We start from the raw sequence: 18,907 nt of genomic DNA, 5'->3' as shown, positions 1-18,907 counted from the left end.
ATCGCAAGCTTCTGCAGAATGTGGGTAACCAACAGAACTCCCTGATAAAGTGTAGCTACCACCACAAACTTCCGTGGAGCATATTTTACAATAGGTGTAAAGGCACTAGCAATCTCTAGCATGTAAGAGGCCCCCATCTGTGCCTTTACTGTGTGTTACTGGAGGCAGTGGACCACGGTTGTCTGAAGCTTTAAAATACTAAGACCTTGCAAATATTTTGTGAGCCTATGATCAGATGTTCTCTCCCTATTTTTGTATATTGGTCCAAGAGTCTAAAAGCCATCTAGAACAACATGCTACAGGTTTCCAATCATTTGCATGTAAATGAACTATCAGCACATCCAGACCATAGCTGCCAACATCTTCCACAATGGCTCTAGATTTAGAAACAGCATAAAATGTAGAGGGATGTGGTCAATAAATTATTTAGATCCTTAAAAGCATGTTCCTGTGCTTTAACCCAGATTCACAGAGCAGTTCATAACAAGCTTGGCCTTTTGAGGGTAAGCTAGATATGAATTTGCTCAATAGCTATATCATTCCAAGAAACTGCATAGGTTCTGAATTCTTTTAGGTGGTAGCATTTCAACTATACTTTGATAAAGGGGGATTGGAGGGCAGATCCAGATAAAATCAATCACATGCTCCAAGAACTGTAGCTCAATTTTCTGTTTAGTACATTTTCCTCTATTTCATTTTAATCCAGTAAGTAACCTCAATTGCCTTCAGAACTTATTCCAACCTTACAATGTGATTTTCCTCTAACTTAGACTAAACTAAAATGTCACCCACATACACTTCCACTCCCTTCAGCCCTTGCAGAATTTCTTTCATTTTCCTTTGGAAGATTTCTTGGGCACTTGTGACACCAAACAGAAGCCACAAAAGCCTTATTTTCTGAATGATATCATCATGGTTGCAAGTTCAGCACTTTCAGCATAAAGCAGAACTTGCAAGAATTCACTAACTGCACCTAGGTCCCAATTCAGCAGTGTACTTACAAACTCGCTTAACTTTAAACACATGCTTAAGTCCCATTGAAGTCAACATACACATAAAATAATGTTACAAATTGTGTTTAGATACATAGTATCTAGGAGATCTGTGACGGGTTAGACCCCCTTTGGGATGCCACCTGATGTACTGGGGCTTCACTGAGCCCCTCCTCCTGTTCCACCAGCCTGGATTCCCTCTCCCTGTTTTGCTGAATTAGGCTCTCCAGCCTCTTGCAGCACACACAGTGAGGTCGGGGGCCCACATCCAACTGCAGACACAGACTGAAGTCAGCTCTGTGTGAGAGGATTCACCCAGCACTCACGTGCACACCCCTTTTGGGGAATAAACTCAAAATAATACTGCCTTGTGCTGTACAGAAAGATCTGCACAGAACAAATTCCTAAAAATTTGCCCTCTCCTTCAATGTGAAGAGAGATATGCACAACTTATCCTCCCCACCCCTGTTAGAAATTGCATAAACTGGGTTTAATAATAAACAAATTTATTAACTATAAAAGGCAGATTTCAAGTGAATATAAGGGATAGAAAACAGAACAAAACAGATTACTAAGCAAATAAAACAAAACACGCAAACTAAACTTGATTCACTAAAGAAACAGGTTACAAAATGTAATTTCTCACCCTAAATGTTGAATTAGGCAGGATACAGAGTTTCTGTAGCTCAGAGTTCCAGTTATTTCCTCTTACAGACTGGACCCCTGTCTCAGTCTGGACTCACCCCTCCTTTCCCTTCAGGTTAGTTCCTTTTTCCTCTCAGGTACTTTCAACAATCCTTCTTCTTGGGTAGGCAATGTAGGAGAGTCTAGATCAGAGGTCAGCAACCTTCGGCACAAAGCCCATCAGGGTAATCTGCTGGCAGGCTGTGAGACATTTTGTTTATGTTGACCGTCTGCAGGCACAGCTCCCCGCACCTCCCAGTAGCCGTGGTTGAGCCAATGGGCGCTGCGGGAAGCCCGCCAGCAAATTGCCCTGATGGGTTGTGTGCCAAAAGTTGCCGACCCTTGGTATAGATTAAACCTCCCCTTTTTTCCCCTCCTCCCCCCAGGCTTAAAAAGGATTTTCCTGAGGCGGGAAACCTTTGTTTGATCCCCATCCATCTACAGAGGAAAAGTACCAGCAGTGTTCAAGGTGGTATTTTGTATCAGGTGATCTTATCACGTGACCTGGTAGAATCACATCTACATCCCAGGATGCCTCTCAGGAAGGAGAGAGATTAGTATCTTCAGTCTTATTGTTTCTTCCTAACAGCCCATCAAAGCTGTGATGACCAGTTGTCTGGTGGGTGTCTCACAAATACACACACAGTTGTCATTGTTACATAGTCAATATTCCTAACTTTAGACACAGAAATGATACATGCATACAAATTGGATAATCACGTTCAGTAAATCATAACCTTTCCAATGATACCTTACATGAGTCATCTTGCATAAAATATATCTTGGTTATGCCATATGCATATCATAACTATTTCTATGAAGAATATGGGGTATAACGTCACAGGATCATTAAGGTCCCAATCATATGAGAGTGCTCAGTACTTCTCATAATCAGGCTTTACCACATGCCAGCCAATTCTGCAAGGGCTTTTCTATACTTAGTGCTGCAACAGTACAGCTGCACTGCTGTGGCGCTTAGTGAAGGTGCTACCTACACCAACAAGAGAGCTCTTCCCATCAGCATTAAGTGCTCCACCTTCCCAAGAGATAGTAGCTATGTCGACAGGAGAAGCCCTCCCGTCAACATAGCACAGTGTACACAGAATCATAGAATCACAGAATATCAGGGTTGGAAGGGACCTCAGGAGGTCATCTATTCCAACCCCCTGCTCAAAGCAGGACCTAAGCCCAACTAAATCATCCCAGCCAGGGCTTTGTCAAGCCTGATCTTAAAAACCTCTAAGGAAGGAGATTCCACCACCTCCCTAGGTAACCCATTCCAGTGCTTCACCACCCTCCTAGTGAAAAAGTTTTTCCTAATATCCAACCTAAACCTCCCCCACTGCAACTTGAGACCATTACTCCTTGTTCTGTCATCTGGTACCACTGAGAACAGTCTAGATCCAACTTCTTTGGAACCCCCTTTCAGGTAGTTGAAAGCAGCTATCAAATCCCCGCTCATTCTTCTCTTCTGCAGACTAAACAATCCCAGTTCCCTCAGCCTCTCCTCATAACTCATGTGCTCCAGCCCCCTAATCATTTTTGTTGCCCTCTGCTGGACTCTTTCCAATTTTTCCACATCCTTCTTGTAGTGTGGGGCCCAAAACACCAGGAGTTCGGTCAGTATAGCTGCTTCGCTCAGGGGTGTGGATTTTCCACAACCCTGAACAACGTAGCTATAATGACACAAGTTTGTAATGTAAACCAGGCCAAGTGCCATACATGTAAACCTTACAAACTTACATGTGTACAAACAAACTTTACATGATAGATCATGAAATTAATTAGAGCACTTATATTTAAAAAAAAAATCCAAAGCGCCTTCATTAGTGCAGTAACGTATGTATGAAACAAGTTATAAAACTCTGTTTTAAAACTCAGGATAGGTGCTGTGTTTGAGAAGGGCAACCTTAATTCTAATATTTGAGGATTTTGGTTTGTTTGGAAAATATTTTTTTAAAAACACATACCTCAGATTCTTGAAAGCCACTGCAACCTAATCTTGTTTGTTTGTTTTGTTTTGAATAATGTTTACAATATACGAGATCATTTTCAATCCAATGGCAGGTAAATTAGGGAAAGATTTCATTGACATATCAGGACTGAAGAGCAGTAGGCCTGACTACGTAAGTAGAAAACAGAGACATAGTATCATCTCACCGTAAGATACTACACAGCCTCTTCTGAGGATCACAGTCTTCCAGAGGATTTCAGAGGAGTTATTTCAACTGGGACTCATTTTATTTGCATGAAGACTTGCTTCCTTAGGGTTTCATCTGCTCCTGCTTACTTTTCACATAAAAGTTTATCTTCTGTACCCACCATCTTCTTACTAATTGTAATTTTTAAATAGTGATGCATGGGGAATTAGTGTTCATCTGTATTGACAAGGTGCCTAAAGACTTAATTAGAGTCAGGGCCCCTAGGATGCCACGTTCTATACAAACATACAATCCCTGCCCAATGAGTTATAAATTTAAGACCCAGATGGTAAACGCCTCCTTATACAGAAGTAGTCCTTCTGACTTCAACTGAACTATTCATGTGAGTGACTTTTCACTATAATGAGTGAAGGGTTCTCTATGTTGCCCTAACTTAAGATGATGCAACAAATAAATTAATAACAGTGGAGGGAAAAGGAGGATAAGGGCAAAAATAACAACTTATATGCTGCCTTTCACCCTATGATCTCAAAGCACTCCACATTAATAAACTTCATAATACCCCTGTAAAGAAGGAATTATGCTCAACTTATAGATAAAAAAATTGAAGGATGTAGCATCCCAAGGTCAATCAGTGGCATGGGAGGAATAGAAGCCAAAGTACTGACTCTTAAACCCCTATTCTAAATACTCCCTCCCCAGGAAAATTTTATTTTCTTACAAATAAAATAGGAATATTTTAATGTCTATAAAATATTACACTTGCATGCATCTTTCTGGGATAATATCAGAAGGTGAAGGTGAATTTAAATACATTATAATGCAGTACAGGTGTGCTATTATCCCAACCAAAAACATCTTCTATTATATATTTGGTGAGTTTTCAACATAAAATAGGTTGCTAGCCTGGTGAGCTTCTCAGCCATGGAGCCAAAAAAGCATTCAGGTACCAAAATGTTTTAAAATATTCTACTTGTTGCTGAAGGAGAAATACATTCAACATTCAGCGCTGCACTGTCTATAACTTAGAAATTCAAGCTTTCATCTAGCCAAAAAGATAGTGACAGTGGGAAAATGTGGAAGATCAGAAGATAAAAAAGATTGGGAGGCCTTACTGATAATTTAGACTATTTAGACCTAATTATGGTGGCCTTTCAATTAAGAGATGATAAACAGAAAAATCACTGGGGGGTACAAAGCCTAAGTAGTGTAAGATGCTTGTGCAAGCATATACAGTAGATGGCAAATAGATTTAAAAGATACACAAATAGTTTGTTTACCTGAGAAGACAATCAGCTCTGCTAAAGGCTACTTTAAAAAAAAAAATAATAAGTGTGGAAAGTTTTCAATTTTTAAAAATATTTTTAAATGGCTATAGCACTTCCGTACACGACCGGGGTTGCAGCAGTGGAGACTAAAGTCCTCTAGCCACAGAATATGTACAGCATACACAGTGGAAGTGCACGATTCTCCATACTGCACTGTGGCTGTGCTCAGTCATGACTTGATGTATCAGGTTGTTTCTTTTGTTTGTCTGTTTAATTACTTGTATTACAGTAGCACGTAAGGGCCCAAGGCAGGATCAGGTCTTGATTGTGCATTTACTGTAAAAACATTTAAAATAGATTGTAAACTCTTTGGATCAGGGACTAGGTTACAATGGTAACAGATGACATGATAACAGTGGTCATGCATCCACCACACAAAAATACAAGAATGAAAAGAAACCACCAGCTCATTACACATAAAACAACTGCACAGGTGTCAGAAGGTAATGACAGCCACCATGTCCTGGGCCTTATTTGTACTGATGACATAAAGATTAAAAGCTCTGTACTATATCCCATTACTAATCTTCATGAGCCACTCAATCCCTCACTATGTTTTATGTAATCATCCATTCATAAATGTTTAGTATACTGTAGTATATTTTGTTGTTCATAAGACATTTGTATTTATGAAACACAGTTTTTCATATAAATGGATGTTGACAAATGATTTAGACCCCAAAGATAATTTAAGTCCCCGCAATTTAATATCTATAGGAAATGTTTTAATGAAATACTTTGAATTTCAGTTATATAGCTTTCTTTTTTGTTAGACATTCCCCCGCAGCATTCGCAACCCAAGCACTACAGAAAAGAACCAGAAAATGAAAATTGACTAGACATATAAGTCAAAACAGCAGAAAGAGTTTTTAAATAATCAGTACTGTCACAAGAGTTACCAGTAAGGACTTCAAAAATATATTGGACCAAATTCTCCTCTTAGTTACACCAACATGATCCCAATTATTGCAACTGGGTTACACCAGTATAATTGGGAAGAGAATACAACCCATTATTTTTATCTTGACACTATCTCTTTAATTCATATATATTTTCCAAAATAATCATCTTGTAAACACTTTACCATCAGGAAGAGATGTATAAAAGAAAAAAAAATGCTATTTTAAAAACCTTTCTGCATTGCTCTATTTCTCCTCCAACATACACCTCTCTCATTTTACACACTCATACATTCCATAAGCTTTGCATAGTGATTCAGCATTTAGGAGGCATTCAGGCCCAATCCCACAGCCAACCATATGGGGAGCTCCCATGCCCATTAACCTCAATGGCAGCTGCACAGAGGGTTTACAGGATTAGGCCCTTTATTTCTAGGCATTTCAGTACCAATTACATATAAAAGATGCAATAAAACAATGCTCACAAAACAAGATTTGGGGTCATACATCTCATTAAAATGCATAAAAATATCAAACATTTCTTTCCTTAACTAACTAGCACATTTTAAAAAGGATGTCATGTTTGCCCCCTTGTTATTTACACCTAAATTATCAATCCTAAAAATAGACCTCTTGTTGACTGATTTTGAAAATTATTAATTTGTTTATCACTTACAATGTGATCACCTCTTTACCAATAATTCATTACCAGAAGGCCTTCCAAAACAAGACAGACATATAAAAAACAGAATGCAGTGGGAAATCCAAAAGTGCCTATAACTTGCTTATTTGTCATTATAATATTTGGGAAAGGATAAAAAAAAAACCCTCATTTCATGTGATAAGAATAGTATCTTGGCAAACTGTGATTGGGAGATTATGCATTTTTATGCTGTCCTCCATGATACAAATACGCAGGAGGAGGAAACAAAATGTTGAGGGAGGAATTATTGGTGGAGTAAATGAAGAGGATAGATATGGGACAAGGTCCAAAATATAAGCTCAGCTGGAACTGTCAGTACTTTGGAAGTACAGTTGAGCAATTTAAACATAATGCAATGCACAAGGGAGAATCCAGTGAAAGCACAGTCAATCCCTTTGCTATGTGAAAGGGATCAAAGCAGTGGAAGTTCAGCTCCAAAAGGGCAAAAACCCTCAAGGAAGAGAGCCAACAAGACATGTTCTGCTTGACCTTCAAGCTTACAGAGACTCCTCTATAAGAATATTGCATAGTGGGGCTAGTCAGGTCAAGGGGGCACAGCTGAGTGGAAACAAGAGTTCTACACAGTACTCAGCCCTGAGCATACCCATTGAAATTAATGGTAACAAGATTAGCATTAACTCCTGCAGAGTTCTGCTCCATCAACAGTTTCTACACCCGGGATTCTCAAACTTCATTGCATCATGACCCCCTTCTGACAACAAAACTTACTACATGACCCCAGGAGGGGGGGCCTGAAGCCTGAGCCCACCCAAGCCCCACCACCCAAGGTGGAGGGGCAAAGCCCAAGGCTTTAGCACCAGGTGAGGGGCCTGTAACCTGAGCCCCACCACTCAGAGCTGAAGCCAAAGCCTGAGCCCAGCTGCCCAGGGCTTTAGCCCTTGGGCTTTGGCTTCAACCCAGGGTGATGGGGCTTGGACTTCAGCTTCTGCCCCGGGCCCCAGCAAGTCTAATGCCAGCCCTGGTGACCCCATTAAAATGGGGTCACAACCCACTTTGGGGTCCTGACCCACAGTTTGAGAACCACTATTCTACACAAACCTGAGGTGGAGACTAGGGCACAGGAAGGTAGGGAAACTCCTTAAAAAAAAATAATAATACATGGAGAAGTAATACAAGGAGAGACTGGTAAAGCAGCTGGATGTGCCCTAAGACCTGCAAAATTTCCCCACAAATCTCAGATCATCTACATTATTCCCAGACCTACATTCTCAAATCTTTCTGGAGGCCTGCAAACACTTGATTCCCCACACTGCACTACCCTGAATTTCCTCCTTAAGTTTTCCCTTTCTACAAGAAGTCAGAAGAGAAAAGAGCAAGACCATCCTTATCAGTAAATTTGGAAGATACTAAGGAGAGAGAATAAAGAATTTCTAATGAGCAACTACACAAAGGAAATATATTTCCATAGAAATCTAGAAAAGCAGTACATGAAGTCAAAGATAGGCAACAATTACAATACAAAGAGCTTTACTAAATTGTGTTTATATAATAATTTTCTTAAAGAGGAGCTGGACAAATGGATAAATGTAGATACCTCTGGAAATTGTTCAGAATCCAGCATCAAAGAAATGTGTAGATGAAATATTTTTCTATGTGCTAGTGCTACCACTCCTTTTGGGAAACATGCCATATTATTCCCTATCATTTATCATTCTGTGAAATACTTCAAACTTCCTCTCCTTCTCCCTCTACCTCCATTCTCCCTAACCTCCCCCACACACACACCCATACATCACAACCACATGAGTCCACACTTTGGAAAGTGACGTTTCAGTCCTGTGAGATACTGTGATGTCATTTCTGCAAGTAGCATAGTAGGAAAATGAGGCTAACTAAACAGAATTCCAGCAATGGACTCACTTTTCTATAGTACCCTAGAATATTCCTAGAAATCGTATGAGTATCCATCAGCACCTGCCAGGATCTTGTATTTCTGTGCTGAATTACCTAGTAAGCACCTCCCTCCTCATTAAACCGTAATTAGAGACTCCGAATAATTTTAAATGAGGAGGCCCAAATGATATTATTTATAATTAGCTCAAAATTACCACAAGCTATAAAATGTTATACAATGCATGTCAAAATATTAACAAATTTATAGTCATTTATTTAAATAACATCAAGCATAGTGAATTTGTTTGATCTTAGTAGAAATCTAATCTAATTCAATAGGAACACCAATGCATCAGAGTCTCATAGCAGTATTCTATACACAGATCCAACTTTTCATGATAAGAACCAAGACATTGATCTCTTCTTGCACAAATCCTCTTCACCTTCCAAAATGTTATCTTTTTAATGCAGAATCCATGGGCAGGAGTAAAATTCCTTCATCTTTTTTCAATGGAAAAGCATTTTTCAAGTAATATAAAATGGTTTGAAAGAGATATTTTGAGGTATATTTACTTCTAGACCTGATCATAACACAAAACCAATTCCATATTCCTAAATCACACATAAATTCAGGCACATTTCTACTGACCAGCTCAGGTTTATAAATCTGTATCAGCCCAAGGTAAATATTAAAGTAACATTTTTTTTCAGTTTTTAATTATAAAAGTGTTCCGTTTCTGACTAAAGATTTTGAAAACTGGCAACTTTTATTGTTGTTACTGTGCATGCATTAGCAGGAAACCAGAATTTAGTTCATTTAGCAACACTTTGAGTTATATGGTCTCATGTTTAAAAACAAGGCAAAGGCCACAAACACTTGAGTAGTCTAGCACAATTTTAAAGAGTATTTTGCTGCTTACAGTATCACAATTCAGATTAAGTCAAACCAATGTGATTTATATGGGAATTATAGGCCAAAAAATTGTTGAATTGTGATCCAATGCCACAACTTCTCTAGAATACCAGGATTAGTGATATTAATCTAGAATTTCAATTCAGGCCTATCTTTAAATTTCCACAATATTTTTTTTAAAAAAGTGGAAACATATTCTAGATTAATTGTGGGTTTTTTCTTTCACTTCTAAAAGTGGTGCAATGACCTCTGAAGTCTTGGTGTCCTGCTAAATAAATATTCTAAAGTAATACAGTTCCACAACAGATACTATTACTTTTAAACTACTGTACATTGTCTCTTTTGTCCCTACCTTGTTGTGTTTCTGCTGGTGTCTTGCTCTAGTGTCCAGGATATGGTAAGGGCTTTCAGAGTCTCTGTTGATATAATAGACCAGTCTTGAAGGCAGTGTGATTTCTTTCTGGATTTCATTGCTCTGGTTGTTATTCTTACTGCTACTGCTGTTACTCTGTAGAAATGTATTCTCTTTATCTGCCAGTGCTCCTGCTATTACTCCTGCAGTTTCATTCCAATGCAGAGCTGAGGAAAAAAAATAGCCTGCCATAAACTAAAGTGCAGAATGTGTCTCTTTCCATAAAATGAAGCTAGAGATATGTTTTGCTGTATTCCAGTGTATTATTCGCTTAAACAGAAATAACAGACTGCTCATTAATGCAGTATGTTTGATTCGTTTTTACACTTTAAACGTTTTTCTGCTATTATGTATTATTTAAATTCATGTATATTTTCACATGCAATCTCGGATGTTGAGTATTTTAAAGCCTTTCATCTTGGGGGAAGGGAGGGGGAAATCTCTTAATGGACATGCAGCCCTCCCTTACGCTTCTCTGCGCTGGCTGCACACAGGCACACTGTGCTGTAGTGAACCATGCATACATCTGTGAAACTGCTGGGAACACTCCCCACATTCCTAAGACAACTTGAGTCCCGAGTTTATGTGCACTGAATGTTAATCAATTCCCTTTACATAATGGCCAATTTTCCCTATTCTTGTAACTTTGAGAATGCCAAGAGCACTTCTAGCAGGCAGCATTCCAGAGTTTTCCTGCTCAAACCCCCATTTCCCTTCTGTTAATTTTCAAGGTATCTGGTATCAATCAATCTGGCAAGCAATATAATAGCAGTAATAATAATAATGGCATATTGAAAACAATTGCATCCAGCATTCCATTTAAATGCATCTCAAAAAATATCAAACCTTCAAAAACATATTGTATTTTCAGATATGTTCTTCCCACAAACATCACAAAATACCTTCCCAAACATTATTTGTTTCTGCTTCATCAAAGCATTTTATACATATCCTCCCCCCGGAACTGAATACAGGATTTAAAGAGGGGTTTAACCCATTACTGCTTGGTATTTTTAAAATGCACAAATATAGATACACGCCCCATATTTGGCGATATGACAATGTCATATGCGGAGATATGACAATTACTATTAAATGCAGAAAACAGACTGGCATGGAAGATTCTTGGGGTGGGTGAAATGGATGGCTGGACAGATCTCTCTTGCACACCCACACACCTGTCTCTGTCACACACACACACACACAGATGGACAGATCTCTCACACCCAGAACTCTTACACACACACACACACACAACCACCCCCGTGTCCCCTGTGCCGGGGGCGGCGCGCTGCCAGCGCCAAGGGCAGCTCTCTACCCACCGGTGGCTGCAGCAGCCCCCCAGGGCTGGGGCCAGGCGGGGCCGGAGAGGAGCAGCAGCCCCAGCAGCAGTTGGAGGCGGCTGGGCGGCCGGAGCCTCAGGCAGGAGGCGGCTTCGGGGAGGCTGCGGCCGGAGAGGGGCTGCCGCAGGGCGCTGCTGCCAGGAGGCTTCATGGCTCATAGCTCCCGGGGCACCGCTCTAACGGGGGCTGGGGGCGGCCGCAGCGAAGGAGCCGGGGACGGGGCTGCCCCTCTGCGGCGAGGATCACAGCCACAGCCGCACCGCCGCCCTCATACTGCCCCGGGGGGAGTGTCTCTGGCGCTGTCCGGAGGGGGCGCGGCACCCCCTCCCCACAGGTCCCAGCTGCAGCTTCCACCGCGGCACCAGCTCGTCTGGCTCCCTGCTCGCCGCTTGGCTGCTAAGGGCTGCTGCTGCTGACTGGGCGCGCGCGACTCCGTCCTCCTCTACCCACCCACCCATCCATCCATCGCTAGCGCGCGCACGGCGCCTACTCCTCCCCGCTCTTCCCCATCGCCAGCGCGCGCCCGCGCTTCCCCCCCACCTCCTCCCGCCCAATTATTCGTTCGCCTGGCGGTGTTGCGGCGCGAGCCCCAGCCCCGCTCCCCTCCCCACGGGCTTGCAACTGTCGCTGCGCGCGCGCGCACCGGGAAGAGGCGAGAGGGTCTCAGGCGCAGAGATGGGGAAGAGCGCGCGCGAGAGACAGTGGTCCCTGGTGCTGGCTGACGAGGCGGGCGGGGCGCGTGCTTCTTCTGTGCAAATGCAGCAGCGGCGGAGTGATGCAGCAGCCCGGCCGCAGAGGGCGCCGAGCCCCTGCCCCTCAAATCCCCCCGACCCCGGTCCCTGCTGCACGGGCGGGCAGCCCCCACTCCCCCAGAAACGGGCATCTCTGCCTCGGCTCCGCAGAGCTCTGCTCGCCTGCCTCTTGCCAGTGGCTCGCAGCAGGGATTTACTGGTTGCTTTGCGAAAGGCTGAACGCTGGACTAAGAATCAAATTGGACTCCAACTCCTACTTATTAAATGAAATGCGATGGGCCATCTTATCCTGCGGTGTAAACAGAAATGTTCCTTCTAACCACTTAGGAATTATTAGGGAGAAGTTGTCTGGCCTATGCTATGTAGGTGGTCAGGCTGGAGGATCACAATGGTCCCTTCTGCCCTGGGAATCCATGAGCCAAGCCAACTTGTGTTTCAGACTTTCAGATTTGCATGACCTGGGTTCTTTCCTCGTTGCAATGAAACCAAATTTGCTAAAAATTCTTGGCGAATTGAACATTTTATCTGCAGAAACACTGGATCATGCCCTTTCCAAAAACAAAATATGAAATTGACATTCTTGTCTGTGATAAGCAGTGGTGACAAGACAAGACTATCAGTTTCACTGAGCCACTGCTGGGGTTCCCAGGATCTGCAGTTTCAGGGTATGGCCACCATGGGGCTTACCCTGGGGCCAGGGAGCCTAGAGGGCTTCCAGGCTTCCTGGGCTCCCTAAGTCCTGATGCAGAGCTGTGGATATTGACTAGAAGTAGCAAAACATATCACTTCTGTGAATTGGCATCTCAGACCAGCTCTAGTCTTCAGTCACAAAAAATATACCAGGAAAGGCCTCAAATCAAGTTGTTTACTGCACCCATGTACCCAGCTAATTGACTTCAATGGATCTCTGGGCCATTGCAAAGGTACATGCAGCACAACTTGGAAGTTCAGAGCCAAAGAAAGATACGTCTATGGAAGTACTGTCTGAGCAATGACTGCAGAGCTTTGCACAATGTACTTTAAAAAGGTTGGATAATTTAATGAAGAATAATAAATATAATAACATTTTTTCTCCAAGGATCTGAAAGCACTTTCCAAAGGTGAGTAAGCATCATCATCTCAATTTTATAGAAGGGGAAACCGAGGCACAGGACAGTTAAGTAATTTGCATAAGACTACATAGCTAGTCAGTGGGAGTACCAGAATGTTTAATATTTCCCTTAAAAATACTCAGACACTGGAAGGATGGAAGAAGAAGAAGAGCATAAAATATCTTCAGCTGGCAATGGATGAACATGGCAGAAATATATTAATCTTTTTTTGAAAATTATATACTGTCTGAAGACAAGAAAAGACTGAAGACAAGAAAGCCACATATGCAGCAACTGGTTAGGAATGAAAAGCGTCCAGTGTCCTGGAATACAGATAAAGGTCCCGGTACTGCAGTCCTTACCCAGGCAAAATACTCATGAACGTCAATGGGCATCATGGCTGAGAAAGGACTGCAGGACTAGACCCAAAGTATAGCAAATAGCCTGTGTGTGTGTGTATATATATATATAATGTGGCCAATGAGTAGTTAAATTAAATCATTGAAGATGGAACATAATTTGATCAATAGTCAAGTGTTCATCTTTATACAGTACACTGAAACTAATGGACATAACATGACACTCAGAGAGGGGTGACAAAATATCTTTGGAGGGGAACCTAACATGATATATTTACTTTTTAAAAAAAGCATGCTTTAAGAATTTTTTATAAATCCCTTTATATTTCACAACTTTCACCTAATCAAGCAGAAATGGGTAAAGGTTGTTTGTTTGGTTTGTTTTTAAAAAGACAGATCATATTCCCAAAGTTGAGATCAACAGAGAAGATATAGATTAATCCTGATACTAATGAAAATTTTAGTTGCATTAGGAGGAAAAAATGAAGCTTGTCAGGCAGGACTGATGAATTGGGAATATTTTTTTTTAATTCAGCTAACTAAAATAGTTTATTCTAGTGGTGAAATCAGTATGGGACAGTGGTTTTTCTCCAAAATATAATAGCTTCAAAAATTTAAGGGAGGCACTTTTGTTCAGTGGATAATGCACTGGACTGAGATCAGGAGATCTAGGCTCTAGTCCTGGTTCTGCCACTGACCTGCTATGTGACCTTGAGCAAGTAACTTTACCTCTCTGCCTCAGTTTCCCCATCTGTATAAAGGGGCTAATGACACTTGCCTTCCTTTGTAAAGCACTTTGAGAGCTATTTTGTGAAAACATTATATAACAACTATTATTGGTATGGTTATAATTCTTACAAGTTCTTTTTCTAAACCTGCAAGTAAGTTTTCAGTTTTTGAAGAAATGTTTTCTTTTTTGTTTTGTTTTGTGGTAGTCCTTAGAAGCTGTGGCAAATAGCAGAGAGTTTGCTCTATGTTTTATATTTTAAGGTAATTACTGGGACAGAATGGTTTATTGAGAAATGGTTTCTTGTGTGTGGGCTGAAATTTCTGGATTGCCTGTGTGGTATTTATGAATGATTCTGTTTCCTCTGAGCATCAGGAAATGCATCCATGATAGCCCTATTTTAAGAAATGGCATAAGGTGGAGTAAAGTAGTTCCACGATATTGTCACCAGTCAAAACAGTAACTTATGTTTATCATGAAAAATAAACATTGAAAACCAATTTCAACTTTTTACAATAATTCATCCAATCTACATAAACCAAGAGTTCACACCAATCCAAGTTCACCCCACAAAGTACTGTAGTTCCTTGGAAAAAGGGGTCTGAAGGATTCATCAGAGACTCAAAAATCAAGTGACTGCTGTTGCCCCTTTGGCTGAACCAGTTGGCCAAAAGTTGTGGCCTTGTTTCTCTTAAGAGGAGACATTAATAATACAAGTCAGGTATACTTTTTGGTGCAATCCTGTTTATTTACAAAGAATATACACAAAGTCCTGTTTCCCTGAACACAGCAGGAACAACCAACAGCAGGCAGCTTTGTTCACTGTTCCCAAGCCTCATGCAAGTTCCATTCCCCCAAAGAGCTGTCACACTGCTCTTTCTCAAGGCCACACTCAATAACTGCCTCTCTCACTCCCTGCTTGCTCTTTTGGCTTTCTGCCTCTTCCACACTCAGAGACAAGGTGGGTGAGGTAATACCTTTTATTAGACCAACTTCTGTTGGTGAGAGAGGACCAGCTTTTGAGCTTACAGGCTCTTCTTCAGGTCTGGAAAACTTACTCAGATAAATACATGATATCTCACACACACACACACAGAGCTAAAAACAATCTGCTAGCCCCTGCATGTACAATGATGGAATCCCTCAAACCACACAGTTTGGCTTCTGATCAGTGGCTTCTATTGTTTCCAGCCACAACTATGCAAAAGGGACTTAATTGCTGTTTCCATTTAGTCTGAAAAACGGTGTTTAGCACAACCATCAGTTTTAACCAGGTCTGATATGGTCTATAAAGCAAAGACCCACTTGATGGCAGCCATTAACATCTTGCAGCATACCAACACCCCCTCTCCTGCCCCCCCCACAAAAAAACCCTCAGCTCTGCCCATCATTCAATGGCGCTTAAAATGATGAAACCCTGAAGGATTTATTTCCCAGACAGAAAGAAAATAAATCATTTACGAAATTAAAATGTATACAAGTTTAGCTATTTTTACATAATGTCTTTCTGTCATGACTTTTCACATCATGAATCCAAATCAATTTTACTTCCTCATCCTCTGTAAAGCGCGTTGAGATCTATATACAAGCTAAGTATTATTGTTATTATTATTAGAAACTTTTAGTCATACAGCCCTTTTTAGAACAGTCATAGCAAACCTCAAATGATATTCTCCCCCTCTCCCACACAAGCTGTTATAAAACAATGAAAAAGTGAACTACAAAAAAACAATTAAAAATTATACAACAGCTGAAAAGACAGAAGTTCCGTACACCTTTTTCACTCCTTTTAAAATGGAAATCCTGATGCAAGCTTAACTGTGGTGGCACTACCACCTCACCGTAATATTGCTGTGTCACATTAGGGTCCTGGGTAGAGTTAGTGGTGAAAATTGGGATAATTTGCTCAAGGGCTTCCACAGATACAGTCCTCCAATAAAGGAGCTGATGTGAATAATCAAAGTGCTCAGACAACTACATGCATATCTTGAAAATTGGTATGCCACAAAAGGGGCTAGAGTAGAGTCTGCAGTGAACATCTGAGATTATATGGTTAAGGACTTACTGATATACAACTCCTCCGCCCCCATGTTATAAGCTTCTTTTAACTTAAAAAATGATCTAAAATCCACATCCACAAAAGAGATTGTCTTGAAAACTGGCATGTCATGACAGGGGATGGGATAGTGTTTGTAATACAAATTTTGGGGCATTTGGTGAAGGGGTTCCTGATATACAGCCACCCCCACATTATGATTTTTAAAACTTTCAAATCACTCTAACATCTGAATACATAGTGAGAATATCTTCGGTAGTATATGCCACAACAGTAGTGGGGTACACTTCTTGCTGCCAATTTGGAGTAACTTGGACAATGAATTCCTCAGAAATGGCCCCCTGAATAAGAAGCTGATTTTAGTACAGACGCTCCCCGACTTACGCAAGCGTTCTGTTCCAGAACGCCTTGCGGAAGTTACATTTTGCGTAAGTTGGGAACGTATACCCAACAATTACGCAAAAAACAAAAAAAAAAGCTTATGGAACTTACAGAACTTTTTCCGTAAGTCGGGTTTGTGTAACCCGGGGAGCATCTGTATTCAAGTTGCTCTAAAAACCATGTGCATAGCAAGATTGTCTTAAAATTGGTATTCCACCACAGGAGCTGGGATGGATTTAAGGAAAGGGAGGAAGAGAACGCCCATTGAGATGAATGAGTCAGTTCACCCTCTCAGAGCTATTGTGTCAGAATGTATTCATCTCCAGGGATGTTCTGAGTCGTTGTCTGAGAACATTTCATTAAAATGAACAAGCCACTTCACACCTCTGAAATCCCTCTGTGCTGCAGAGGGTTGAGCAAAGCCTGTTCCCTCTTTCATTAGTGCAGAAGTGGAGTGTGGAATTTAGGGCTTCCCTCCATTCCCCCCTGCTGCCTCCAAATGGTAGATGTGTTCCTCACAGCACATGGATTCAGAGCAGCAGCCGTGTTAGTCTGTATCCGCAAAAAGAACAGGAGTACTTGTGGCACCTTAGAGACTAACAAATTTATTAGAGCATAAGCTTTCGTGGACTACAGCCCACTTCTTCGGATGCACATGGATTATCACCTTCCTTCCCCTCCTTATGGTCCCTCCAGCCCTACAGGGAATAGGGAGGGGCCAGGAAGAGGGCAGAGCTGGTGACAATGAGGTGACCTAAAGAAGACTTCTTGTGCTTCCTGTGAGGTGCCCAGCTCTCTTGCCAGCTCCAGGGAGCAGAATTAATGTTGCAGGGAAGGACTAGTGAGTACCTTCACTGTACTTGTAGTTTTTCAGAGGTTTAAATATAGGTGCATTCAACTTTCTGGAAGCAGACATGGCACTACTGGTCAACCTTAAGTAAGTTTTTGGGAATTGAATTAATGTATTTAGATCAGATCAAGTTTCTATTGAGATGACATACTATTGACAATATCATATTTGTAACTTATTCGGTTTTTGGCATATGCTAGATCCCTGATGCTGGCGTTTATTCTTTATGTAGAAGGTATTTGACCATGTAGAGTGGAGATAATTTATAATTATTGGGCAAGGCCCCAAGATGCACCAGAGCAACACGTGGTGCAACTGAGAATGATGGGAGTTTTTCCCACCACTTTTCTATCTTCCAACCTTGGAGACTGCCAGATTCTGAGCTGGTTCTAGTGCAAGATAGAGCAGCCTCAGAGCTGTTCTAACTTGCACTGGTGGGTAATAGCTCCCCAACAAGTATTCTGCTGGCCTGGATTTCTGGAGTAACTTGTGCTCTGTCCTTTGTGCCATCTGCTCTGACACCTCCCCAGCCTGCCCGAGAATCCTTTCTACACCAAAGAGGCCAAGTGTATAAAGGAAATATTCAGATTCTGCCTTAGTATCTATAGTCCATAGGGCATAACAGTGTTCTTGGCAGGTCTGATGTCATAGAAATTCTAGAGGACTGGAAGGGACCTTGATAGGTCATCTAGACCAATCCTCTGCACTGAGACAGGACTAAGCAGGGCCGGCTCCAAGCACCAGCCTACCAAGCATGTGCTTGGGGCGGCACCTGGAGGGGGGCGGTGCTCCAGCCTGAGAGCGGGGCCGTGACCGGGCTCGCCACCCTCCCCCCGGCACTCCAGCCGGTCGAGGAGAGCGGGGCCCTGGCCGGGCTCTCCTCCCTCCTCCCGGCACTCCGGCCAGCCGGGGAGAGCGGGGCAGCAGCCGAGCTCTCCTCCCTCGTCCCAGCGCTCCGGCCGGCCGGGGAGTGTGGGCCCGCAGCCGGGCTCGGCGCCCTCCCCTGCCACGCTCCCCGCCGGTGGGGGGGTGGGAGGCTTTTTTGCCTAGGGTGGCAAAAAAGCCACAGCCGGCCCTGGGACTAAGTATTATCTAAATCATCTCGGACAGGTGTTTATATAACCTGTTCTTTAAAACCTCCAATGATGGAGATTCCACAATCTCCCTAGGTAATTTGTTCTAGTACTTAACTTCCTAACTATGGTACAGTAATTCTTTGCTTAACATTGTAGTTATGTTCCTGAAAAATGCGACTTTAAGCGAAACGTTGTTAAGCGAATCCAATTTCCCCATAAGAATTAATGTAAATGAGGGGGTTAGGTTACAGGGACTTTTTTTTCACCAGACAAAAAACTTACACATACACAGTATAAGTTTTAAACAAACAATTTAATACTGTAC

The 18,907-nt window shown here is 41.9% G+C and overlaps 1 protein-coding gene across 8 annotated transcripts in view; it reads right to left on the bottom strand.

The window, feature by feature from the left end:
* ADAM23 (ADAM metallopeptidase domain 23) overlaps positions 1-11,736 on the bottom strand; it is a 186,235-nt gene extending 174,499 nt beyond the window's left edge. For 4 of the 8 annotated variants that reach the window (XR_004647747.1, XM_034786475.1, XM_034786474.1 and 1 more), the window contains exons 1-2: positions 11,270-11,735; positions 9,888-10,114 (exon numbers count right to left, since the gene is read on the bottom strand). Coding sequence is in view for 7 of the 8 variants with exons in the window: in XM_034786475.1 (XP_034642366.1) it covers positions 9,888-10,114; positions 11,270-11,441 (399 nt within the window). In the remaining variant the exon portion in view is untranslated. Of the gene's footprint in view, positions 1-9,887; positions 10,115-11,269 lie in introns of all 8 variants that reach the window. The other 4 variants (XM_034786479.1, XM_034786476.1, XM_034786477.1 and 1 more) reach the window with 2 other exon arrangements.
* Between the last annotated feature and the right edge of the window lie 7,171 nt (positions 11,737-18,907).

The sequence above is a fragment of the Trachemys scripta genome, chromosome 11 (genome assembly GCF_013100865.1).
Source record: "Trachemys scripta elegans isolate TJP31775 chromosome 11, CAS_Tse_1.0, whole genome shotgun sequence".
Lineage (NCBI taxonomy): Eukaryota > Metazoa > Chordata > Testudines > Emydidae > Trachemys > Trachemys scripta.
Note: the sequence above shows the minus strand (reverse complement) of the source record. Positions and strands in the feature narration are given on the sequence as shown.